The sequence below is a fragment of the Chelonoidis abingdonii genome, chromosome 2 (assembly GCF_003597395.2).
Source record: "Chelonoidis abingdonii isolate Lonesome George chromosome 2, CheloAbing_2.0, whole genome shotgun sequence".
Taxonomy (NCBI): domain Eukaryota; kingdom Metazoa; phylum Chordata; order Testudines; family Testudinidae; genus Chelonoidis; species Chelonoidis abingdonii.
This window is the reverse complement of record NC_133770.1, coordinates 178,558,224-178,585,761: the sequence shown is the minus strand read 5'-3', so window position 1 is coordinate 178,585,761 and position 27,538 is coordinate 178,558,224. Positions and strand designations below refer to the sequence as shown.

The following is a 27,538-nucleotide window of genomic DNA, read 5'->3' as shown; positions in this document are numbered from 1 at the left end:
TGGTGTGCAGGAGGCTTTGAGTGGGAGGAGGGAGGAACAGGCATGGCAGGCTCAGGGGACTGGAAGGGATGGAGTGGGGGCAGGGCCTGTGGCGGAACCAGGGGTTGATCAGTGAGCACCCTCCTGCACATTGGAAAGTTGGCGCCTGTAGCTCCAGCCCCGGAGTCGGTGCCTATACAAGGAGCCGCATATTAACTTCTGCAGAGCTGCATGTGGCTCCAGAGCCACGGGTTGGCCTCACCTGGGATAGGGAATGTTTAGGTAGACCCGATCAGGGTTGTCTGTTTATTTTTGTTTTTGGCTTGTGGATCTCCTCTGTGCTAACCCCAGATGCTTTTTTTGCTTATAACCTTTAAGCTGAATCCAAAAAAGCTATTTTGGGTGCTTAATTTTTGGAATTGCTCTTTTAAAATCTAGCAAAAGCCTAAGTTCCAAATGTTTTTTGTTTGTTTGTTTTTTAATAAAATTTACCCTTTTTAAGAACAGGATTGGATTTTTGGTGTCCTAAACGGTTTGTGTATATGTTGTTTAATTAGCTCGTGGCATCTGCTAATTTCCTTTGTTTTCTTTCTCAGCTCTTCCGGGGGAGGGGACCCGGGGGGACTGGATACCGTTTGTTTACATTGACCGTCCGTAGGCACGGCCGCCTGCAGCTTCCAGTGGCTGCGATTCGCCATTCCCAGCCAATGGGAGCTGTGGGAAGCGGCAGGCCAGCACATCCCTGTGGCCTGTGCCGCTTTCCACAGCTCCCATTGGCCAGGAATGGCAAACCGTGGCCACTGGGAGCTGCGGGTGGTTGTGCCTGTGGACACTCAACGTAAACAAACGGTCTCATGGCCCGCCAGCGGATTACCCTGACAGGCCGCAGGTTGCCAACCAGTGGTCTAGGGTCACAAGGTGAGAGTGAGAGGTTTCTTAGCCAGACAGCAACTTTCTCTTTATTCTAACTCCCAAGTCACAGTGAAATGAACAAAGGCAATGCATCCCATGGTTAGCTATTGTTCAGTACTCTTCCCGGCTTGAGAAAATGTTTTTGTTGGCTTCAGCAAAAGTTCAAAAAATTATGGTTATTTACCAGCACCTCTTAGGTTCCTTGAGTACATTAACTATAAAGATCCCAACTCTTTAGCATCAAGTTGGAACCTGCTAGAAAATGGTGAACAGTGAGGCCATTTTCACAATTTGTCACTGAGCTGAACATTTGAGCCTCAGAGTATTAAAGGAAACCGTGGCTTAGCCATTTTTCAATTCCTCCCACTTACTCAAGAATTCCTAAAAAAGCTTCTGAAAAAGTGAGTAAGGAGTCTGAAGAAAATGTACCACGATCGAGTGAAATGCCATTTTTCAGTTTCAAAAATCTCAAAAGGAAAAAACAAAGATGGATTTTGCACATTTTATTCCTTGTAGCTACAAGTCTTAGGCAGCCTGATGTATCGGTCTGTAACTGTTTTATGAAGTATAGCCGAGTTTATACAGAAATGCAAAACAAGATGTTTTCTTTAGAAACACCACTAATGATGGCCAAGGTTAAAAGATTCAAGGCAACTTCCTTCCTTTTCTTTTTCAGTCAACAATATTTGAGAGAGAGAAAAACATTGACTGGAAGCAAAAATGTTTTGACGGCAGCTTAGAAACATACACCAGATTCAAAGTAAGCATGGCAAATAATTTTTAAGGTTTAATTTTAGGATTTTATATCTATATATATAAAATAATTAAATATCTGACTTTTGATCACAGAAGATACTCCAGAATACACAGAAATTAAAAAGTGCATGTCACCTTTTAAACCAATTTTCTGTTCTGTATTGCAGCCTCACACATTCACTGTTCTCCAGCTTTGAAAAACCAAATAAAGATCTGTTTGCAAAGCTGAAAACATATATGGAAGAGGCAGTTGGCTTCTGCAACAAAAAAAATGTTTTCATATAATGTGAAGATTGGGCTTTTATTTCCAAATCCAGTCATCTTTATAGAAAATAGAATCAACTTTTCACCAGTGCCAGGCAACATTTCACAAATCCCACCTTACTCCAAGCTATTACCATGGATGTTGCCTCAAGGCATTTCCTCTTGCCTGCATCCTATAATTTTCTTCAAACATAACAAATTGAATTGCTGTATAACTGCATTCCCCAGTCTATGGACTGAGATCCCTAGGGAGATTGTTGTGTCTTTTTGGGTGTTGAGCGGTTTAAATTATTTAACTTTTAAGATAAGAATATGTCCATTTTCACAATACACAAAAACCTCACACTAATTAAATACAGAAATACAGTAATAGCCATTAAAAAGTCAACATTTCTCACCAATTTCCATGCACTAATATAGCCTATCTAAGCATAGGTAAATACTATGGTATCTCAGAGACCACTGTATGGTAACTGTTGCAAATATTGACTTTTTAATGCAGTCCATTTTGTCTGGTGAGCTGAGGGGAAAGGGAAAAACCCACAAGACTATGGGTTGTGCTGCAGATGGGTAGATTTCTTCTCTGCTGCAATGAGCTTATTTGACTCAGAGGCATGAATTTTCACCTTTTCAACACCGCCCATGTCCATTGAGCTTCATGGGATAATGTAAAGCCTATCTGTTCATGCAGGCTTTTGCCTGTGGGGTTGATAATGGGCTATCTCTGTGCATATAGTTGAATTTTTACAGCGGAGTCTCTCTATATAGTCGACATTAATAATCAACTATTTTTTGTATTTTTAAAAGACTTTGTGAATTAGCCAGCGACAAATGTAATTGGTACAATCTTTAAATTAGAAAACCCCTGTGATTACACATGCAAGTGGTTAGATACCTAAATATCCATTTTTTGTATAATTACAAAAATTGTACAAGCAGCTGCAATAACTATACAGTCAATGTAGGTGCAAATCTCAGACTTGTTTTAAATATGTTGCTGAGCCACTGACCTCAGAGGTCTGTACCTTAACAAAATCCTATCCAGCTAGATGGTCTGAGCACAGTGAGATCACTGCAGCCTCTGCCTTGTCATCAGACTAGCAAGATAACAGAAATTAGTACCATAAAATCCTCCTAGGAGGCCAGAGATGCTGAGCTAGTGACTTCACAGTGGTCTCTTCCTTGTCATCGGACCAGTAATCTAGGGTTCCTGTATTACAGACCTCACAAAAACCTGCCTCTTTACATCACCCAGCAAGCTGTAGTTGTTGAGCCAGTGATATCACAAGGAGTCCGGTGGCATCTTAAAGACTAACAGATTTATTTGGGCATACGCTTTAAGTGGGGTTTTTTACCCACAAAAGCTTATGCCCAAATTAATCTGTTAGTCTTTAAGGTGCCACTGGACTCCTTGTTGTTTTTGCGGATACAGACTAACACGGCTACCTCCTGATGCTTGAGTGATATCACAGAGACCTAGACCTTACCATAAACACAGAACGTTCTAGCCTGACATAGTAATGGAGCACAGTCACTCATGGCACAGAGGGCTGAGGCTTGATATAAATTCTGCAAGCTAAGGATGCTGAGCTACTAACCTTAAGGAGGCCTGAGCCTTGGCATCAGTCTGTCGCGCTATAGCTGATGAATTAATAATTTCAAAGAGACCTGAGCCTACACATCAGTCCAACAGCTATAGATCCTGAGGTACTTATTTCAAAGAAGTTTACGCCTGGATATTAGTCCTGCTAGTTAATAGTGCTGAGCCAGGGATGTCACACAGGCCAACTTTTGACATGAGACCAGTAAGCTAGAGGTGCTGAGCCAGTGACCCTAACACAGTCCTGTATCTTGATACCAGCCCAGTACCATAGAGCTGCACAGCCAGTCAGCTCCCAGAGGCCTATGGTTTGTCATCAGAATCCAGCAAGCTAGAGATGCTGAGCTAGTGAACTTAAAGAAACCTATTTACATCAGTCCAACAAGCTAAAATTGGTGAACTAGTGAAATCTCAGAAACTTGGCCCTTTACATATATCTAGCACACTACAGCTGCTGAGCAAATAACATAACTGTGGTCTGTGTCTTAAAATCGGTCCAGCAAGCTGAAGGAACTTTTCCCTTAGCCCAGACAAAGGGACTGAGGAACCAATCTCATACAGTCCTGGCCTTGACAGTAGCCAAAAAAGCCTGAGATGCTGAGCCCTGATCTTCACAGAGTAACAGCCCAGCATGCTAATGCTGCTAGACCAGTCATCTCACATATGCTTTTGGTTAGCTCAGGAGCTAGCACTGTTGAACTGATATAAAAGCTCAGGCTTCGTCCAGAATCAGCTTTCACAGCCTACTGGACTTATGTCAAGACACGGTCTTCTGTCTCCTCTTTCTGTTATTTTTATTGGAAAGCTCTGTGAGACACTTTAAGTAAACAAAGCTATATACATTTGATAGCCTTGTGCATGCATAAACAGCAGCAAGGTTGACTTGGTACCTATGAATATGGTCACATTTGCTATTTTGTACTGTTTCAAAGTGAATGAGCGCACAGCAAGCCAGGGGACAAGGGAGATACAGTGAGCAAGGGAGAGCAGGGAGCAGATAGAAAAGGCAAGGTTTTTACATGTTCTCCACTATCAAAGGATCTAAGAAAAGCCAAAACTGATGGCCTAATGCTGCAAACACTTGCCATCAAACACTGTGCTTACCATCTGAGTAACCCTATTGAGGATGTGAGACCAGAAAAATGGAAATGCATTGTTATTTGTAAAATCCTGCAAAAACTGGATGCATGTTAATACTCACAGAGTCTTGATAAGTCTCCACAGGATTCTGACACACCTGAACAGAGTCCCAGTGCACATTGGCCTGTCTCATGCAGTTCCAACACACTCGACAGCACCTTGGGATCCAGATACTTCCTCTGCGGCGTTGTGAGGTGTCTGCCACAGTGACAAGGTGCTTGACACATCACATTAGGTGCCCAACACATCCAGCAGGACCCTGAAACATCCCTGTTTGCTTGACATATCCCTCAAGGCGTCCATAATCCCCAAAACATCCCTTATAGTGCCAGCACATGTTGCAAGTGCCTCACATGCCCACCATTTGCTCAGCACTTCAGTGGGGTGCAGCCACATCCCTCAGGAGGCTGACTCTTCCCTGCAGAGCACCTGACAAATGTCATATAGAATAAAAATACTTTAAAATTATCCAGCCATTTTTACTGGCACATGGTGGGACTCCTGGGGGGAAGATAGCTGATAGAAGGCAAAGCTGATAGAAGGCAACTGCCCAGATTAAGATTCTACAGCCAATTACCACTCCCCATTTGCTCTTTAGAACATATTGCTACTGAGGGAGTTGTGCTGCAGGCTTCACCACTATCAGTGTGTGTTTGGAGCAGGACTGCTATGGAGCACTACCACTGTGCTTACTGCAGAGGAGTCTTTGAATCATGATTTGAAAATGTCAGTAACTCAGCCGGGGTTATGGGTCTATTACAGGAGTGGGTGGGTGAGATTCTGTGGGCTGCAATGTGCAGCAGGTTAGATTGATCATGATGGTCTCTTCTACCTTAAAGTCTATGAGCATAAGAGGGTGGGGGAACAGACTACCACTATCAGTGTAGAGAGAGAGGTTTCTATGTTCCTCTATCTGTGGGTTTCGGGGACTGGGGAATCCTACAGGACAGCAGTTCTCAAACTTTAGCAACCCAAGGACCCCAATTTTTATTTAAAATATTCATGGACTTCCATGCTCAGCCCCAGGCCCTACCCTTGTCCCTCTCTTTCCTCCCTGAGACTGCCCCATCCCCACTCCTCCCCCTCCCTCCCAGCACCTCCTGCATGCGGCTGAACAGCTGTTCCGTGGCTTGTAGGAGGCACTGGGAGGGAGGGGGAAGAGTGGATCAGCAGGGCCAGTGACGCTGGACATGACTCATGGACCCCCTGAAGTACCCTCACAGACCCCGTCTGAGAAACTCTGCTATAGGATGCATTTAGTACCAGTGTGGCTTCCTGTGGATCGTACCATTATCAGTGTGTCTGAGGGTTTCCTAAATGCTATCATTGTATTTGTGGGGGGAGGGTTCCTATAGATTGTACCATTATCAATGCACAGGTCTGTATGAGGTCAATTACCTATGCAATGTGTAGTTGTCAACAATGGGGACTTATATATGTGTGAAGGGGGGGTATATGACATGTACCACTATTAATAATGCATAGGGGGTGGGGTTACACAATGACGCTCCTCAGTTATTTCCCACATATCCAATCTGTCATCAAGTGTCTGATCCATAGTCCTAGTGCTCTCTTCCTCTTTACACTTACCACTCCTTTGTCCACAGGTTCACCATCTCTCATAGCAGTATTATGCTCCTTTGTTTCTCTCTATTTGCTGCTCCACTCTAGCCAAAATGCCACTTAACGTATCATCTTTCTCACCTCACTTTGTGTATCATTTCAGAGCTGTAACAATACAATTTTATGTCTGTGGGGCACAAAATAGGCACATTAGCCATTTGCTACACATTTTGGAGGCTTCAACTGTATATCCAATATTTAGGAGGGTGTAAATTGGAGGTGATAGTGATGTGGCCTAAATTGTCAGTGTAGCAGTCATTCATGCAGAGGACCTGCTTTTTCCTTTACCCCATACCATATGTAGTGATTTACCCCACTGTGACATGAATGCAAAATTGATTATGGGACATCATAATACACCCACTTTGGATTCACATTGCACTGATATAAATGACTACAGAAGGTGCAATGGAGAATCAGGCCCAAAAATACAAATGACACATTGATCATGGATGGACTTTGATGCATTGTCCCAGCAGCATCCCTTTCACCTCTCTGTTTTGCATTTGGTGAGACAATTAGCTTTTTGACCCCTTTAAAACTGAGGACACAATTCTTTTAAACATCAAAACCACAGGTGAAAATGTTTAACTCTTTACTGAATCAACTCTTTAGCAGGTTGCTACAACCTGCTGTAATAATTTTATTGTGAGTCTTAAGATAGTTTGTGTTTTTCTTAAATCTTCAACTCCTGGAGTCAGTGATTAAGCGAAAATAGGTTTCAGTGGTAGCCGTGTTATTCTGTATCAGCAAAAACAAAGAAACAAAAAAAACCACTAGGAGTCCTTGTGGCACCTTAGAGACTAACAAATTTATTTGGGCATAAGCTTTCCTGGGCTAGAACCCACTTCATCAGATGTATGATGTAAAAAATACAGGAGCAGGTATAAATACGTGAAAGGACCCAACACTTGGTAAAGCAACCTCATCCTTTCATGTATTTATACCTGCTCCTGTATTTTTTATATCATACATCTGATGAAGTGGGTTCCAGCCCAGGAAAGTTTATGCCCAAATAAATTTGTCAGTCTCTAAGGTGCCACAAGGACTCCTTATTTTTTAAAGTGAAAATACCAACTCATTGTTGCCAATGCTTGCAATTTTTAATCACAACTTTTGCAATATTTTGAATTTTTCTTCTTAAACCTCCAGATACTAGAGTCAAGTCATTTTGTGAAAATCTCAACTTTCATTTTGCAAAAAGGAAGTTTCTAAGGCTGATGGTTGCAAAGAAATCCTTGAAAACATGACCCAAGTCTGCCTTAAAAGCTTACAAATCAGATGACAAATAAAAAGAACACAGTTTTTTAAAAATAACAATCTCATGATTGTAAAGCAAATCTCATGATTCTTTCAGCCTGTTGTGAGTCTTAAATGCTAGTGGCTGGCAAGGCTGTAAACACCAACACCAGATCCAAAAATGTTTAACACTTGGGGGACAGGTAGGACAGGCCCTGGATGGGTTCTTCAGCAAGCAGCTTCTGACACAGATTATCTAAGTCAGGTGTAGGCAACCTATGGCACAGGTTCTGAAGGCAGCATGTGAGCTGGTTTTCAGTAGCACTCACACTGCTCAGGTCCTAGCTACCGGTCCAGGGGGCTCTGCATTTTAATTTAATTTTAAATGAAGCTTCTGAAACATTTTAAAAATGTTATTTACTTTACATACAACAATAGTTTAGTTATATATCATAGACTTATAGAAAGAGACCTTCTAAAAACATTAAAATGTATTATTGGCACACAAAACCTTAAATTAGAGTGATTAAATGAAGACTCAGCACAGCACTTCTGAAAAATTGCTAGCTCCTGAGCTAGGTGTTAAGCTACATTGTGCCTTAAATGCCCAGCCCTGTGTCAGTTACTATATCCAAACACCCCAACCCTGCTCCCCTTGTTCTGGGCCCCCTGCGCCTATTTTGTACATGGGGAAGACAGCAGCAGCGTCACCTGCTATTACTGCGCATGCTCATCCTCTCGCTCACTAATTACACGGGTAGCAGGCGTTGAAGCTACACCGGAAACAGCTGCTCTGCATCTGGGAGGCGCCCGGAAGTAGCCGCACTGCCCCCCCTTCCTCTGCCTGCCTCCTCCCTCTGCGTGACGTGTGGGGTGGTGGTGCCCCCTGGCTGCTTCCTTATTGGTGGTTGCTGCGCGGCGCGCGGATGCGGGATGTCGGTTCCGCTGCGGCGGCTCCGCGAGACCCCGCGGCACCTGCTAGTGTGCGAGAAGAGCCACGTGCGGCACGAGCGCTCCCGGCACGCGGCGCATGTGCGGAGCCACTCCTACAACTACCGCGTGAGTGCGGGGCGGTTGGTGGCCGTTGGGGTGCGGGAGCTCTCTGACAGCGAGCGAGCGGGACTCGCTCACCGCCTGGCTCGGTGTCTCCCTTCCAGCCCCGCTTCCTGCTGCCTGTCAGGGGCCGAGGGCCTACCCGCGCGGCCTGGCCCTTGGCTACAAACGTGCCCCGGTTTCATGGCGTAGACTTAGAAACTCCTTTGCCGCTGGTGTGGACGTGGCTCTGCTGCCACATCTGCCACACAGGGCCTGTAGGGCTGGCGACTTCAGTGATAAGTATAGGCCAACATTAGGGTCCTCCCCAGTTTAACCTGCTCAGAGTGGCAGGCATGTTAGTCTGTATGAGCAAAAACAGCCAGGAGTCCTTAGGGCGTCTTAGAAACTAACAAATTAAAGCTGTTGCCCAAATAAACGTGTTAATCTCTAAGATGCCACAAGGACTTCTCGCTGTTTCTGTTCAGTTTGTAAGGCTGCTCATGGGACTTCTCAAGTGTGGACAAGGTCTCAGGCCTGGATTGCACTTAAAATTTAGGGTGGTACAGCTGTGGTATTCAGGGGTGTGAACAATCCTGAGCCTATGCCTACACTGACCTAGCCCCTGTGTAGACACTGCTGGGAAGGTGCCCATCAATCTAGTTCCTGTTCTGTGGGGCAATGGAGTTCCTACACCAAAAGGAAAAACCCTTTCAGTTGGTGTTGGTTTCATTTATGTTACAGGTTATGCCAGCCTAGTTAAAGTGACAACTATGTTGCTATATGACAGGTTTCAGAGCAGCAGCGGTGTTAGTCTGTATCCGCAAAAAGAACAGGAGTACTTGTGGCAGCTTAGGGACTAACAAATTTATTTCAACATAAGCTTTCATGGGCTACCGCTCACTTCTTCGGATGCATAGAATGGAACACACAGGAGATATTTATACATTCAGAGAACATGAAAAGGTGGAAGTATGCATACTTCCAGTTGGTATGCATACTTCCACCTTTTCATGTTCTCTGTATGTATAAATATCTCCTGTCTGTGTGTTCCATTCTATGCATCCGAAGAAGTGAGCTGTAGCCGACTAAAGCTTATGCTGAAATAAATTTGTTAGTTTCTAAGGTGCCACAAGTAATCCTGTTCTATGTTGCTATAGTCTGTGTAATGTAGACATGGCCTTAGACTGAAATACTAACAACCCAAAATCTACCAAGTGGTGTACACAATGATCTCTTTTCCTCTTCCACTTCAAAAACTAAAAAAAATCTAAAATTAAAATAGCTGAGCAACAGTCTCTTTTTTGTATAAAGGTTTGTATTGCCAATTTTTCCATGTACATCTGCTCCATTGATTATTTCAGTTCAGCTCTTGGGACAGTTCTTCACGGATGGATGAATAAAGTTGTGTGACTATTCCCCTCTCCCCTTTTTTTTCTTTGCAGAGTGCTGGATTTTTAAAGCAAAGAGGGAAACCCCCCAAAACTTGATATATTTTCAATCTAGAGCAAAACACTTTTTTTCCCATCCAGTTATAATTTGTCAGTGGGATTGTAGATCATATTTTTAATCTAATCATGTCCTTTTAAAGTATCATTTGGATGAAGTGATATATCAAGTTGATAAAAACAAATAAAAATAATCTTATCACTTCTCTACTGGCACCTAAGGCTTTGTAATTGGTTATCCAACAAGATAATGTTGAAGGGGGAAGGAAGAGATCAGTGTTTACCAACTGGTAGATGTTTTGGTTATTGGTATTTTAGTCTAAGGTCAGGTGTAAGCTCAGAAATTTGAATCTGTCACCAACAGAAGTTGGTGCAGTAAGAGAGATTACCTCACTCACCTTATGTCTATAATTCTATGTCTGTATTTCTGAGATGTTTCTTTAAAGGACATGCAGTTGCTTCTAGAATGTCTCTTACATGGGGACTGTTAGTTTTAACCAAACTGGATCCATTATTGGTCTGCAAGTTGCTGTGTTTTAAAAACTCCAAAACTTAAATCACATTTAACAGCTATATATGATGTATTGAACAAGGTATCAAAAACAGATAAACAAGCCAACAGCAGATAGGTAATGTGATGCTTTCTTGAGGTGGTCCAGAGCTGTAAGTCACCCTGTTATCCTTTCTGCCTTAGCAAAAGAAGGCTTGGTTGGTATTACTCTGTGTGACAGCTCCCTGCCACCACAGTCTCCTGTTAGCTAGCCAAAAAAAACTCCTTAGGATGCTGCCACCCCAAACTGTGCCTGGCAGATTAATCCTTGGTGCACTACAATTCTCAAACTCTCCAGAAGCATCTCTCTGCAGCATCCAGCCCCTGTCATTGGATGCTGAGGGAACTACCAACTCTGCTGCCGCCAAAAAGACAGACTACACACCTGCCTGCTGGTTCGGCTGAGGATGCACACCTCTTTTTATTATAACAGCACTGAGATGAATTTATAATAAAGCAAAAGTAGGTTTATTAAGACCAGAGTTTTAAGTGAAATTAAGCAGAGATAATAGAAACAGAAAATGGTTACAAATGGAACAAAAGTATAACATGTTTCTGAGGCTATATGTAACCTTAGCAGGCTCCATGCTTTGTCTAAAGCAGTTTTCTCACGTGCAGCTATTTCTCAGCATCATCAACTCATCTGGTTGGAGATCCACTGTTCATAGATGCAAAGAGCACTGACCTCTTTGTTCCCTCAGTTGTGAGTAGCAAGATATCTTTTTGCTGCTTATATTCCCCAACGTTCATAGTCTTTGTCCCAAGAGTCAGGCTGACTCCCTGCGGTTCAGATTAGGAGGTGTCCTGTGGTATGCTGATGCCATGCTGTTGCCTCATCCTCTTGATAACTGGTATTTACCTCAGATGCAGATGAAAGGTCCATTGTCTCTGGCATACCTGAGCTCAGTGTACATTAGACACAGGCACCTGGCATTGGCCACTGTCAGAAGACAAGATACTGGGCTAGATGGATCTTTGGTCTGACCCAGTATGGCTGTTCTTTATGTCAGGCTTGATAGGAGTTGATCAGATCTGCCCCCAGAACTTATTGTAGAAACATATTTCCAGCACACATGCATAACTCTTTATACTGCATCCATGCATCATCATGCAATTATATTAATGACTAGCGTGTCACCAGCTTTCACTTGATACTTCACACAACATCCTGCAGAAAATAACATAACAGCAATGTGGTAGATGTTATGAGTGTGTCATTGGAATTGGTATATTGGAATTGGAGAAGGTTAACAAAAATTATTAGGGGTATGGAACAGCTTCCATAGGAGGAGAGATTAAAAAGACTGGGACTTTTCAGCTTGGAAAAGAGATAACTAAGGGGGGAAACGATAGAGGTCTATAAAAGAATGACTGGCGTGGACAAAGTAAATAAGGAAGTGTTATTTACTCCTCATAACACAAGAACTAGGGGTCACCAAATGACATTAAGAGGCAGCAGGTTTAAAACAAAAAAAGGGAGATATTTCTTCACACAACGCACAGTAAAACTGTGGAACTCCTTGCCAGAGGATGTTGTGAAGGCCAAGACTATAACAAGGTTCAAAAAGGAACTAGATAAGTTCGTAGAAGATAGATTCATCAGTGGCTATTAGCCTGGATGGACAGGAATGTTGTCTCAATCCTCTGTTTGCCTGAAGCTGGGAATGGGCAATGGGATCGATTGCTTGATGATTACCTGTTCATTCCCTCTTAAGCATCTGACATTGGCCACTGTTGGAAGACAGGATACTGGGTTAGATGGATCTTTGGTCTGACCTGGTATGGCCGTTCTTTATGTCAGGCCTGATAGGAGTTACAGAACAGTGAGCCCTCTGCCATTGGCACTGAGTGCCTCTTAGGATCACAGTATAGTTTTTAGACTCATGTTTCAATTAGCATGCAAGTTATTCTTGTAAATTAATCTTCCTGGCTGCAGCAGTACCTAAAGCCCAGATCCTGCAAACTGCTGCACACAGCCAGAACCCCATTGAAATCCAGTGAAGCTCCATGTGGGTGTAAGGGTGCAGAATTGTGTCTGAAGATTAAAGGTACCAATCCTACAAGTGACTCCTTGGGAGTGGACCCCATTGATCACATAGAGCATTTTCTGGAAGGAGGCCCAAGATTGTATGCAAACATTTGTAACAAAAGATTGGAAAGAGAGAGCTTCTCTCTTAGAATCAAATTGAGTTGCATTTTGCAGCAGCAAGTAAGCAAGTTGTAGCTGAGTTTACTAAGCCTCCTCTGGTTTGGCTGCAAAATTAAATGATCGCTTGCTTTTCTGGCAAAGTTTAGTAACCGCAGTTAAACCATCTGAATGTTGCTGAAAACCCCAAATCCACTCTGTCCCCTCCCTTGTCACCACAGACCCCTGTGCGACCCTCAGTGCCAACTAGCAGAGAGCACAACATACCGTAAGTCACATCAGGCCTGACACTCTCATTGCCCCAACATACTGTGGTCATAATCTGTATCTAAATGGTGTTGTGTAAAGTATCCTATGCAAACTGTTAACATGCTGGTCCTGAAAATCATTGCATGATATATGTACAGGGTCTGTACAAAGAGTTAGAAATGTGTGCTGAAAATATGTTTGTTTGGCAGGCAGCACATAAAGCCCAGCCTGCCCTGGACCAAGGAGTATGTTTTTATTGTCTGGCCAGCTTGATCACAGAGGACAATGAAAAATATATTTACATATAAGGTAAACAAAGCCATCAAACTAGCAAGTGGGGAGATGATCACAATGGGGGATGGAGTCTGTACCTTCCTGGCTCTTGAAACAGATACAATGAACTTTGGGGTAATATAAAGGGAACAAAGAGAGATTTGAGTCATCTGTCACTGAGGGAACTTAGGGTTCAGTGTCCTCCAAGCCTGTGAAAGCTCTCTTGGCCTAGAAGGCAACAGTAGCTGGAAAGCGACTACAGGTGAGAAACCTGCTTGGAAAAGGGAACTTTCTGAAATTAAGTTTGCCACAAGAAAGCATATTTAGTTTTGTTTTGTTTCACTTGTAACCATACCTGATTTTTTTTTATTCTTATTTATTATCACTTAAATTTATTCTTTGTTAACTTATTTTTGTTTTATTACAAAACCATGTCAGTGCTGTGTATTAAACTGGAGAGTGAATCTTCAGCTGACGTAACAGACTAATATGCATGCAGTCTTTTTTGTAGGCAGCAAACTTGATAATTTCTGGGAGTGTCCAGTGAGAGGGACTGGATACAGCAAAGAGATGTCTCTGTGGAACTTGGGAATTGGGGTTCACTGGTTATTACATGCAAAGCCATTTTTGGACTGGCAGAATCCTGTAGCGTTTGCTGGTGAAGAAGAAAAGCTGGTGTGCCAGGCCTCTGACACGTTACTTAGCAGCAGCAAAGCTCTCACTTGCTGGGTCTGAGAGGGGGTAACAACGTGGTGACATATAGTTCTGGGTACCCCAACAGAAGCATCACACCCTGATTAGAAAATTAATGGATAAAACATTTAACTGAGGCTCAGGAATTCTCAAGAATACACGTCTCCCAAGTCTCACCCCTTTCCTTTTCCAAACCACTACTTTTGTGTTATTGTCAACAAGGTCTATCTCACTCTCTTCCGAAGGGCAGCTCAGCGCTGCCATGTCAGACTCAGTCTATTCCCTGCTCCTCTATATTCTGTTCTATATGGGTTCTTATACTATGTTCATCACCTTAGTAGCTGAGGACTAGATGCACAAAGGTATGTAGACCCCTAAACATCAGACTTTGGCACCTAAGTTCCAGTTTTAGGCTCGAATGCAATTCACAAAACTCCAGCCAACTATGTAGGCATCTAATCTCACTCAGCACCTAAATTTTCAGGGAAAAAATTCATAGCTACTTACGTTTCTGCCTCTGGGCCTGTGCACTGCTGCTTTGCTCTAACTATCTGGAATCCTGTCTCCTGCCTAAGCTCCAGAGCAATTTATGAATGGGGGAAGATAGGTGTTCACCTGCCTAACTTGCTGGTGGCGCTTAATCCAGTAGGTGTGCTCAGAGGCGGCTTACCAGATCGGATCCTATTCAAAATCTAGTGTTTGGTTATAACTTTTAGCCCAGTGGTTAGAGCACTCACCCAGGAGGTGGAAGACCCAGCATCCAATCCCCCTGCTCCATTGACTCTGTCATTTAGCTGCAGTGAAATAGCTTCAGCATGAGAGATTGAGGAAGCGCTGTATCAGATTATCCTATAGCTCAGTGGTTAAAGCATTTGCCTGAGAAGTGGGAAACCCCTGTTAAATCCTGGTAGGAGGGGGAATTTTGAATCTGGGTCTCCCTCATCCTGTGAGTGCTCTAACTCCGGTCACAAGGAAGACAGCTGCAGCAGCACCTCCTCCTTTGGTTGTCTTGTGTAGCATTGAGAGTCTGCCTAGTTCATTTTCATAAGAAACACATTAGGCCCTAATCTGCTTGAATTTGGGAGAATAGCCAAACTACATTGAATGTACCTAATCTCATCTGAGTTTTTATGGATCAAGCAGACTTTATTTTGGGGGCGGGAGGGTGTGTGTGTAAATCTGTGTGTTGCACCATGGAATGTATTCGTTTTAAAAATGGACCAAATCCTACTCTGATTTCATTTCATGCATGGGCATAACTAAGGACAGATTTAACCCATTATATGGTAAATGCCCCAAATAGGAGAGTTAAAAAGCATTCAGAACAGTTTTTAAACAAGCCTTTATTTTGTCTTAAAACCATGCCCTTTTCAAAACCATGCTGCGCAATAGTATCCCTTTCTGTAGTGCTTTCAATGGCACTGTACTGTGTATGAACTTGGCAAAATATAGAACTGAGTCCTAACAATAAGGTTTGGTAATTGTGAAACTCAAGGGCATCTGGGGTAGGGCTAGCTTAAAATTAGTTATGTGCTGAATTTGCCTCTTGCTATTTGGGGCACTCACCCATCTACAGATACTTTTAGCTCTTTAATTTTATATGCTGATGTCTTTGAGGAACTGAATTCTTGTTTGCTTGTTCATTTTTTTCAGCCCTGTTTTGTAATTTCTATTATCTATGTTTATATGTAAGATCTAATTTGCATTACAAATATGGTCTGAATAGGTGTCATTTTTGATTCCTGAATGTGGAATTCTTCCAGAAGCACTGAAAAGTGTTATCACAGACATTGGAGAGTATTATTTGGTGAAGAATTTATCCCTTCATGAATTGGTTACGCATGAATTTATCAACACATTTGTGAAGAAAGGTAAGGGGGAGCTAAAAATACATACAATGAATATGAATTAAACCAAATGTCTTGCCAGTGCTTCCTGGAATAGTAAAAAGTGCTTTTTTTTCCCTATGAGTTTGTTGTACTGTGACATTCTTGGCATTTGGAAGAGAAGAAGAAACAGAGAAGCCTGCATCACTATTCTCTCTGCTCCCTGGTAAATAGGCTATTGTACCTGTTATAGTGCAGAGGAGAAAGGTTAGTGGTAGAAGAAATGGTGGAGGATGGACAGAAAATGTGGGGAGAGAGCAAGGTCACTGGGTTTGTTTGTTTTTTAAAAAAAATTGAATTTCCTTATTTTTTTAAGGCTGGGAAAACTAAACAAAGAGAATCCTGTAGTACACTCAGATCAGTTTATTCTCTTCCTCGTTAGAGTTCTTAGACAAATGCCTGAAAATATATGCTGCTCCTGACAACGTTTACCTTTACAACAGCTTTCCCCACATAATTCTTAACAGGAATGATCTCATAAACCACTAGCTAGAGAGCAAGGCATTAAACATTTGAAAGCAATAATTCCAAGATTTCAGAATGATGTTCTTTGGATTCTAGCACTACAGGGCTTGAGGTAACAGTTATTTAGGGTGTGTCTACAGTGCAAAAAAAGGTGTTTTTAACTTGGATTAGCCAACTGCAATAGCTAATTTGTGTGAAAATAGCAATGAAGACACAGCAGTTTGGCTTTTACTCAGGTTAGCGGCTCAAATTAAAATCTATAGGAAGAGGAGCCTAACTGCTAACCAAATTTAAAAGCCAAGTGCTATATCTTCACTGATATTTTAGCACAAGTTAGCTACCACAGGGTAACTAATCCAAGTTAAGAACACACCTTTTTTTGTAGTGTAGACATACACTATGGGAGTGTTTTTCAAACTGTGGGTTGCGACCCAGTACTGGGTCACGGCATGTAAGGCACTGGGTCGCCTTGCTGTGGTCAGCACTGCTGACAGCCATTAAAATTCTCGTCAGTGGTGCTTCCCAGCTAAGGCATGCTAGTGCCTACCTTTTCCGACACCGCACTGCGCCCCAGAAGCAGCCAGCAGCGGGTTCATCTTCTAGGCGGGGGGGGCCACGGGGTTCTGCATGCTACCCCAACCCCGAGCACCGGCTCCATACTCCCATTGGCCAGAAACTGGCCAATGGTAGCTGAGGGGGAAGGGAGGGATAGGTGCCTGTGGGTGAGAATCGCGCAAAGCCACTTGCATGCCTCTGCCTAGAAGCCAGACTTGTTGCTGGCTGCTTCTGGGGCACAGCACAGTCCACGGTGCCAAGACAGGTGGGAAGCCTGCCTCTGCACCTCAGCTATGCTGCTGACTGGGAGCTGCTGGAGGTAAGCCTGTGCCCCAACCCAATGCCCCAGCCCTGGTGCCCAGCCCTACCCCAGAGCCTGCACCCCCAGCCCTGAGCCCTGATCCCTTCCTGTGCCCCAACCCCCTGCCCTGGGTTGCGAGCATCAACAATTTTCTTCAACTGGGTCCCCAGAAAAAAAGTTTGAAAACCACTGCACTAAGGTACATCAGACATTGAAGTGTGTTTGTACATGGGTGAAAGGGAGAAGCAAAATGTTAGAATCAAAAGCCTTATTAAGGTTTGTGATCTCCTGACCTATCAGGAATAGCAATAGGTGAATATGTGTAAGGCCTGTGGCATTCTTTATAGGAATGGAATGAAGGAAGGTTAGCCCTGGTGCTCTAGCTCAGTACCCATTTGAGTAATTACAGTCTGCCTACTTGAATTCTTGCACTTTCAGTTGAGTGTGATTTATGCTTTGCTTTATGTCCTGAACTGTAGTGATATGTTGCTGTTATTGTTTAATCACAGCTGTCTTCCAGCCTAGAGGTAACTGCATTTCAGATATTAGTGACGTGATTCTTCTCCATATAGTTCGTAATCATCTTGTGAAAGTTTTGGGTCTTTCGTTAAATGTCACTATAGAGATAGTAATTATGAATAAAATCTGCACGTTCCAAAGAGGGCATGTAAATCTGCACATAGAAATGGTTTCTCCCTCTGGTCCTTCTTCCATCTTGAACATCAAAGATGGAACAACCTGTCTCCTGCCTTTGATATTTAACACTCTGAAGAAAAGGCATGTTGGTGGCAGACATCCAGGGACATCCACCACTTTGTTGATGCCAAAAAGTTCCCTATAACTGAGGACTCAATCATGGAGCAAAGCATTTTTTCAAATGAGCTGATTTAAAAGGAAAGTAGTTGTCCCTCCATCAGGGATTAATTACTTACTAAATTTAGGATCCTCTTTCTTGCTGCTCTTATTCTCTTGAATAGTACTAGTGTCAACAGTTCCTATTCAAGCAATGGGACCACTCAATGCCAAGATTACAGGACTGGGCTCTTGATTATAGAAGATGAAGGTGGTTGTGGGATATGACTGGGAAAAAAGGTCCACAATAACAACATTGTTCTCTTTATTTTTCAATGTGACTCAATATCTGAAAAATGGTTGGACCAAATTTTATTCTAATTTGGTGAAAAGAGTCACTTCCAGGGTGAAATAAAGTGTTTCAGTTTTGGGCCTGGAATGAATTTCGTCTGGGTTATAAAACCCTGAAAATATCATTATCAAATTTGTAGAGGCAACATGAAAGTACCATAGTGGGAGAAGGCTAGTTGCTTTGAAGTGCAGAAATCAAGCAGAATCTAAACAGCAGCTGACTGATTTATTTATCTTGAGATGAGTCTAACTTAAATATTGGCAGTATATTTTTTGAGAACTGTATAACCTCAGATTTTACTGTTCCTTTGTGTTAAAGGTTCATGCTATGCTCTAACATACAACACAAAAATTGATCAAGATAATGCTGCTGCTCTACTACCAAGTGGTATGAATTCGTACTATTCATTATACACAGACATTGACTAATGCCTTTGATTGTTTTGTTTTTACTTGGGTTTTTGAAAGGGGTACCATCAACTGGAAAAACCATGAGTACATTTCTTTACCTATACTTACTAGTAATTATTAAAGTGAAATATTACAAAAATGAAAGTTACTCTTTGTTCATTCGTGCAATTTATTTAATTTCTTACATCATGGACAGTAAACTCAATTAAGTCAATTTTACTTTTACTTATTTCAAATGGTCAGTGCTGCAAACCTTGGGTTGCTAATGTTGTAGAGGAATGTTTGTGTAAAAACTGTTTTCATTGAAATTAAAAAAACAAGCTTTTCTGTTGGTCTGAAACTTTATTAAAGGCTGCTTCTTACAAACTCTAAAATCAAAACCATTTTAAGTTGACGCTGCCCCCTTAAAAAATATGGATCAGGTGGTTTTAGTATATTTCTCAAAATACTATGATGAAATATTTAGTACTTAAAAGTACTGAGTAATACTTCTCTCAAAGTAGAATTAAGCATTTCACATATGAGAGTAATGGAGAGCTTTGTTTTGTTTCACTGTTTTCCAAACATCTTGAGATTTCAACATATTATACAATACATATTACATCAATTACAGTAAAAATGTAAATCTTTTCATATCCTTTTATTTTTGGTCTCATTTGCTAATTGTCATAACCCAGTTGTGCGCAAAAAAAAAAAAAAGCAAGCGTTTGGCAGAGCACAAGTAAACTGAAATTCTTCATGTAAGCTCTTTGCAGCAGGGATATCATCTTTTGTATGTATATACAGCCACTAACCCAATGGAAATCTGATCCTGATTGTGGTCTCTGGATGCTAGCAATGTGTAAATGTTTCAAAATAATATTCACAGCCATTCTGGAGTCCATGATTTAGGCACTGGGTGATATCACAGTTCAGTCCTTTTTGACCCTCAACATTATTATTTTGTGGTAGTGTCCAAAGACCCCAGTCAGGATCAAGGGCTCCATTGTGCTAAATGCTGTACAGCGGCAAAGGATGGTGCTTTGAATGCACTGAAGTGTTTTCAATCTAAGCTGCAAACCTTCAGACACTTAAGTATGTGCTTAACTTCACTCACCTGAGTAGGCCCATTGAAGTCAATAAGTTTAAGCACAGCAACAGCTTCAAGCATATGCGAGTGTTTGCAGAATCAGGGCCTAACACAGATTCAACAAATGAATATAACAAACACTAGGGAATAGCTGGGAGGAGGGAAGATGTGGGTGACAGAAGTAACATGGCAAAGTTACACAGGGTAATTGCACAACTCAGGAATTATGTTATTTAGGGTTCACCCATGCTAATTCATAAGACATATTTTGACAACCAACAATAATCTACTGTTAAGATTTTCCAGGATAACTCTTTGTGATCCATTTAACTAGAATTGAAGAAGCCTGGATTACATTACTAACACCTAGTGATCCAGGTTTAACTTTATGCAGCATGAGACTCTCAAAGACTTAAAAGGGAGCTATGGAAGAGATAACTACTACTAACAACAATCCTTTCTGTTCATAGGAAAACTAATTATATCAGTAGACAAGGACACGTATGAGGAGCTTGGACTACAAGGTCGCCCATCTCAATATTCTGGTAAAAAAGTCATGAGATATAGTAAGTATTGTTATTCTAACAGCACCTATTCTAATAGTAATATCTAACTATAAAGGTTCTTAATAGGACACCAAACTATCTGAGTTTAAGCTTTGATTCCTCTAAATTTGGTTAATCTCTCGGATGTTCTCTCCCTATGTACACACCACCATACACATATTGAGAGAAATATGTAAACTACACAAGTAACAAGAAAAGCACAAATAGAACATATATATTTAATATTTTGTTGATATTGTAAGAACTTAATTTCTGCATTTCTTGATTTATTTTTATTACATATCCCTTTTATTGCAATAATGTAGGATGTGAGCATTTTTGCATTTTATGCTCTGTCTGCAATCTCTGTATCTTCACAGCAGAAAAAGAAAAACCTTAATCTTTTTTTTTAAAACGAAAGCTTACACCTTGTAGAATGCTGCAGAAACTGCAAAGAAAAAAAACTACATTTGAGAGACCCCTTTTGTTGAGAGAGAGAGATTGGATTTTGTTCTGTGGGTTTGTGACACTTAAAATCTTTCTCAGGCAAATTGTCCTTTCAGTAGCCTCCATGCCTTGCACACTGTAAAGAAAATTTGCAGTTCTTAGCAGATATCCTGTGGACATGCTTATGACTGATTTTTTACAAGTCACTAACTCTCTTAGGTCATATCCTCCCCACACAAACCTAGAAGGGCTGTACATATTGAAAGCTAATTACAAGCAAAGATGAACTTCCGGAGTGCTGTTGGTTTTAAGTTATCTGCATAAAAACAACTGGTAGCAAAATAGGAAATAATGCTAATTCATCAAACTTAAAAATGGCTCAATAAAACTTATTCAGTTTTTTTTTTTAAATTCATCTTTGAACTGGGACCAATGGGTGTGGGAAACAGGCTCATAATGGAAACAGTGCTAAGCCATAAGTATGGCTTTTGCTGGTACTGTAAGCTGTAGCTTTTTTCTTACATGCCAATGGTCTGTTGCCAGTATTTTTTTAAAGCCACTATTTTGGCATGACAGCCCCCCTTTTCTCATTTCCCTCACAAAAGTGAGCTGCTCATTGCTGGTTTTTAGAAAGCAGTTAACCTTAAAAAAACAAACCAAAAAAACAAACAAACCACCAAACAAAATCCCACAACTTTCCCTTGATTTCTGCACAGTGAAGCTGAGACACAAGCAGAGAAGTTAACAAAAGGCAGCAGTTGTAACATCTTCTACATCAGAATAAAGAGAGAGCAATTTTCATGTGCAAAATGGAGAGCAACAGCTATATGACTAAGATTTTGAAAGAGTGCTACAAGGCATGGAGGGTTAACTTAAGAGGAAAAACAAAGTGTATCCATAAAAAGTAGTTGACAACGTCTTTTAGTTCTCTGATAATTCTTATAGAATCTGAATATTAAAGCTGAGCTCTGTTGAGTAAAATTTGCTCTTTCATCTTTCACAGTTGTTACCATTGACTTGACTGACTCAGCCTTTGATCCTGATAGTAAGAAACATAAAAGAGTGCTTTGGGCCTTGAAAGAGAAGAAACCTTTAGAATTTGACTTCCTGCTGTCCTGGCATAACACAGGTAATAAGAATGAACTGTAATATTAGAAGAATATTAGAATATTAACTATGGATGACATAAAATTAGATGGGTGAGGTTATATCTTTTTTATTGAACCAACTTCTGCTGGTGAGAGAGACAAGCTTTTGAGCTTACAAAGAGCTCTTCCTCAGGTCTGGGCTGTGTGAAGAGTTCTATGTAAGCTAGAAAGCTTGTCTGTCTCACCAACGGAAGTTGGTCCAGTAAAAGATATTACCTCACCGAAGTTGTCTCTCTAATATCCTGGGACCAACAACACCGCATACACCAATAATTAGATATCATTCTTATTTGGGTTGTAAACTTGTAATATAGTGGCATTTTGTTACTTGCAGAACAAACTCTTGTTGATGGCACCTCAAAGGTGCAGTGACATGAAGTAAAATTGGTCAGGAAGAAAACTGCAGTTGCTGTTTGATTTTGAAATTAATGTACAACCGCTGTATGGCCTGCTATTGGTCCTTTGGTAAGGCTGATTAAAAAATGTCCATTGAAACTATTTTTTGACAGTTTTTTTTTCTTTTAATCAAAAACCAAAACATTTTGATTTGGAAGTACTGCAGTGGTGCCTCATGGGAGATGTAATTTGTTTGCCTCATGTCCCCATTTTCCTCTATAGGCCAGGCTCCTTGGCCTGGCTTCATCTGCCATGATCCACTGTCTCCCCTCTCCAAAAGGGGAAACTGTGGTACATTATAGAAGTTGTCCAACATCAACCAGGAAGCCTGGCCTATAGAGGAGAATGAGAGCACAAGGCACTGCAGCAGTATTTCCAAGTCAAAATATTTTGGTTTTCCACATAAATATATTTTGTTTTGAAATTTTGCTGAAAAATTGAAATTTTCCATGGGGAAAAGTGGCCATTTTTCAAGCAGCTCTATGCTGTTCCTCTGACATCCAGAGTACAAACTCTCTTGTTGGCGGCCTATATAGAACATCTCTTCAGAAACAGCCTGCCACTGTCTTTTTCAGAAGGAGACTTAGTATTGTTTTTCTCCTTTCATTCAAGGACCTCAAAGTGTAGGCAGGAACACTATAAAAATTGCTTTTTACCAACTGGATATCTTGCTTTTGAGTCTGTTAATATATCTTGAAGAGATGGTGTGGGAGAAAAGAAGACAGACTCAAAACATAATGTTAGTGATAAACTATATTCAGGTGATCATGTACTATTTGTAATAAACTGTCATCTAAGCCTCCAAATCTGTTTAATGTTTCAGTGGGATGATCAGATTCTCCACTTGCATTCTTATAGAGAAAGAACAAGTGGAAAAGCATAATTTTTCCTTTCCTATGGCTATTTATTTGGAAACATTAAACAAACATTCATCCTTGAAGATGTTCTGTAACACATGAGTTTAATTTTTATTTTGCCTTAACTGTTGCTAATGACAAATTGAACTATACAAATATGGCTCAATAAGGTTTCTCTGTAGAGCCTGCTGGATCTGAAACTGTACTTCATTTCCAAGAAAAGAGGAGCAGATAAAAAATCTAGGGCTCTGGCGCAGGTAGATAAATAGCATGTAAGCAGTTTTAATTTCAGTTCATCATATAGGGCATCTCACACATCTTTCCTTTACAGATGCATGTAAAGGTTTCAGTTTAGTTTGATACTCAGTGTTCCTTTGTTGTTGCAGTTTTATAACAACTTTTTGTGATCTGTGTTGTTAGGTGCAGAAGGATCAACACTGATGTCATACTTTTCCAAAAACCAAATACAAGCCCATCAGCCAAAAACAACATTCAGCACATTAAGAAATTTGCAGTGTCCAGTGTTCCACAGTAATGAACTGCAAGGAAAGCTGGAAGAGTCATGCAGTGCACAGGAACTGTTTGAATGGCTAGGTGCCGTTTGCAACAAAGTTGGTTTGTAAGTATCTGAACTTGCCTTGATCTTAAATATTTTAAAAAAAAACATAAGCCATAATTTTCTACCTTTGATGCCTGACAGTAGGCACTTCAGTCTTTAGGTACGTTAAATAAGTGACTTGATTTTTGACGCTCCTCAGCACTTCTGAAAAACAGACTATTTATTTAGAGGCCTAAATATGTATTTAGGTGCTTCATAGTTGATGCACAACTCTGAAAATGGTAGCGTTGGTGTAGAAAATTAGCAGTGTACTTCATCCAGATTATTTCTGTTTTCAGAGACAACAAGTCATTTAGCTTCTTATCAACCTATTGCTGTCCTCAGCCCAGCACAGTAGTGGAGCAAGCCTATTTGTGCACAATCACTGGCTTTATACTCCCAGAGAAGATAATTCAGTTATTGGAACAGCTATGGTAAGGGCCATCAGAGGTACATTATTATAACATATTTACAATTTTAATACTTTTCCCTGTCAAAGTGTTTTACAAAGATTAATCTTCAGCACCCCACCGAGGTAAGTAAAGGATATCATCCCCAATTTACATACAGGGAAACTGAAGCAAAGAGGTTAAGGCCAAAGTTATCAACAGTGACAACTGATTTTGAATAGCTCAGCTTTGGGGGACCCAACTTTGAGATATTCTAGTCTTGTTGTTTTTTTAGTATTAAGCAGCCACAACTCTCGTTGAAGTTATGGCAGCTGTGGGAGCTCAGCATTTTTGAAAATCAGGTGCACTGTATGTCATATTGGACAACTCACAGCCAAATTTTCAACTCCTAAAGCAAGTCACACTGAGCTTTGATTAAAACAGAGATGTTCTGGCTCCCAGTCTTAAGGCCACTGGACAATGCCTGACCTTTATTAATATCAGTTTGATTTGTAGTCTGGTTCCCTCCTGATGGCCGCAGTACTAATCCACGAAAAGAGTCCGTTCGCCAGATTTTCTTTCCATATGTCTTCCACTCTGACATTGGATTGTTCTCTTATCCCAGGCACAAATAATACCAGTTCCCTGCAAGATGGTGGCTGCCAGAGGCTGCTCAGAAAAGCTGGTTTTATTTAAAAAAACAAGTATTTCTAATTAAAGTACAGCTCAGTTACATGTGTCAAAGTACATAATACAATATAAATCTTCAGGGGTGAAGTTCTGCATTGTGAAATGCCATTTGATGCCACTTTTTTTTGTTTTTCGTTCAGTTTTACATAAACGGTTAACATTAAAATATTTAAACTGAGCAGTCTCATAAATATTTTAATTTAAGACAATATTAAGGGTTTGAAGGAATGCTAGTGCCTCAGGAGGAAAACTACAACCCTTTGTGCTCTCCATATGTACCTTCTAAAATGATGTGACAGCAGTTGGAATTTCTCATATAAAACACATTTGTTTTCAGATAAGATACTCATTACACTACTGGGTGTCCTACATTTCAGTAAACCCAAGAGTGATTTTTAACTCCTTAGTTATACATTTCAGTTAAGTAGTTGGGTCTCTAATTCCATTCTGGTGTACTTCAACATCATTTATTGTTCCGTTCTAATTAGCAGTTTAACGTATTTTTCTTTTCCAGTTGCTATTTTGATGAACCGAAATTGGCTCAGTGGGTGACCTTAACCGTGCATGGCTTTGCAGACAGCCCTGTTTCCTGGAGAGAAAGTGAACATGGTTTCCAAAAGGGAGGAGAGAACTTGTACAATTTTGTTGTTTTTAGGAACCTGGACTATTGGCTTCAAATGGCTGTTGGAGCAAATGATGATTGCCCACCTTAAAAGTTCTGCCTGTAGGAAAGTTTCTTAAAAAGAATTATCTGAGATGTGCTTACAAAAATATCAGACAATTAATTAGCCATTGAAAGGATCTATGTATATAGATCATGTTAGCATCTTATTGCTTCCACATGACAACTGGAAAAGTCTTGTTTTACTGGAATGTGTATTTTTGTCATATCTATTTTTAATAAAAAGTGAAACATCTGTTCCTTAGAAATCTTGTTACATATTCTACAAATGTGTAATCTTGACAAAATGATAAATAGTTTTCTAAATCATGGCCTTTTGTGTTAAAAAAAAAACCCAACAAACGGCACACCTTCCACTGTTCAGATACCAGGAACAGAAATTCCACCTTCCAACACAGAAAGAAATTAAAGCCAAAGCAAGGGGGCTGCAGTCTGGGAAAGTTCTTAGCTCCTATAAATATTGAATATGGCTGGCTCACTTGACAGAAGCTTTATTGGATGTTTTATTTTGTTATGCATGTGTGAAAACTGCTGCAGTTGTTGGATAAGTCTACCATGACCCTGCGTTATAAGTCTTTGTTTAGGACTAGGCCATGCCACATTTCAACTTTCACCTGTTTCTCTTGTCACAAAAGATTGCATTTTTCTTTAGTAGGAAAAGTATTTATTTTTTCTTTGCCCTCTCCTTAAGTCAAGTGGCTAAAGGGATTTGGCTCAGGCCTTGCTGGAAAATTCATCTGCAGCAAGAGATCAAGCATAGAAAGGCTTAAGGGTAAGAGATCTTGGAGAGTTACAAGCATTTGAAAACCAATGCTTAGCATGGAATGTGTTTTGTGACTTTAGCTAGAAAGGCTGCTACCAAACCCTGCTCTGATATACCTCTCAGAATTATTTCTTTCCAGTAACTGCCCACAGTGTGCTAATTATTTTCCAAATGAAAGAAAGGAATAGTCCCAGCCTTGAAGAGCTCTTACTGTTTAAAAAAAAAAAAAAAAGAAACTGATGAAGGAAGAAATACAATGTATACAGACAAGGTGGCTAAATATATAAATGTTAATGACTCAAACTCTCCATTAGCCATCAATTAGTTTTCCATAGGCATAACACCAGAGCTGGATCTTCAGGAAGGATCTGAATGAAGGAAGTGGCTTTGCTGCTGATCTCAAGAGGGGAAGGGGGCATAGCTGTCAATCAGATGGACCAGACTAGCATTGTGAGCAATGCAGAACAAGGATGGATAAGCTGTAGAAGCAGCATTATGCAGAGCTTACAATGGAAGGAAAACAACTTCGGAAGCTCAGACCTGTTAACTCCACTGATCTTCCACATAGACTCCAGATTTTCAGACCCTTTTATGGTCTGCAGGGAAATTACCTTCAGATTGGCTGCTAGTTCTCCATACCCTTTAGCTGTGTAAACAAAGGACTGGGAGCACTACCACAGCTGAGCCCTTTGGGCAGAGAGCCACTAGGGTGTTACTAATTCCTAGCTCCCCATCCCCTCTCTAGCCATTCTTACCATTCACTAGTGAAGATACTAGCACTGCTCACCCCACCCCAGTGCTGCTGGCCACACCAATCCCTCTCTGTGCTGCTGTAGCTGCCTTCCCACAACACCTGACCATCACACACCCAACTGCTCCCTCTTACCATGGGAGTTTTCTGGAAGAAAAGAACTGATAGTATCCCCCCATGCCCCTTCTGACATCTGCAGGTGTGGCTTGTTAGCCTCTCCCTCTCCTTTCAACCTTAAGGAATACCACTGAGGGAAACTACCTGCTTCCCGACCCCTCTAAAGCACTCAGCTCTTCAGGGGAAGAGGATTGCTAAGATCCTTGCCTGTCCAAAAGTATCCTATGAGAAATTGGGCTCAGGGAGACCCAACAACCCACCGGCACACATGTGAGGGGCATGTGCCATCACATGGATAAGAAGCCCCACCCACTGGGTGGGAATGTGACTTCTCCCTCATTACCAGTTGATCACTCTCTCCTGAACTGTATCCAGGGCTAGCTTCAGGCACCAGTCCAGCAAGCAGGTGCTTGGAGAGGCC

The 27,538-nt window shown here is 41.2% G+C and overlaps 1 protein-coding gene across 3 annotated transcripts in view; it reads left to right on the top strand.

Moving 5' to 3' along the window:
* RPP40 (ribonuclease P/MRP subunit p40) overlaps positions 1 to 25,734 on the top strand; it is a 45,478-nt gene extending 19,744 nt beyond the window's left edge. For 2 of the 3 annotated variants that reach the window (XM_032787247.2, XM_075062832.1), the window contains 7 exons: positions 15,631 to 15,775; positions 18,574 to 18,642; positions 20,205 to 20,300; positions 21,730 to 21,855; positions 23,548 to 23,746; positions 24,025 to 24,159; positions 25,319 to 25,734. In XM_032787247.2, the coding sequence (XP_032643138.1) occupies positions 15,631 to 15,775; positions 18,574 to 18,642; positions 20,205 to 20,300; positions 21,730 to 21,855; positions 23,548 to 23,746; positions 24,025 to 24,159; positions 25,319 to 25,517 (969 nt within the window). In that variant the 3' untranslated portion in view covers positions 25,518 to 25,734. Of the gene's footprint in view, positions 1 to 8,412; positions 8,573 to 15,630; positions 15,776 to 18,573; positions 18,643 to 20,204; positions 20,301 to 21,729; positions 21,856 to 23,547; positions 23,747 to 24,024; positions 24,160 to 25,318 lie in introns of those variants that run through there. The other variant, XM_032787244.2, reaches the window with a different exon arrangement.
* The last annotated feature ends 1,804 nt before the right edge of the window (positions 25,735 to 27,538 follow it).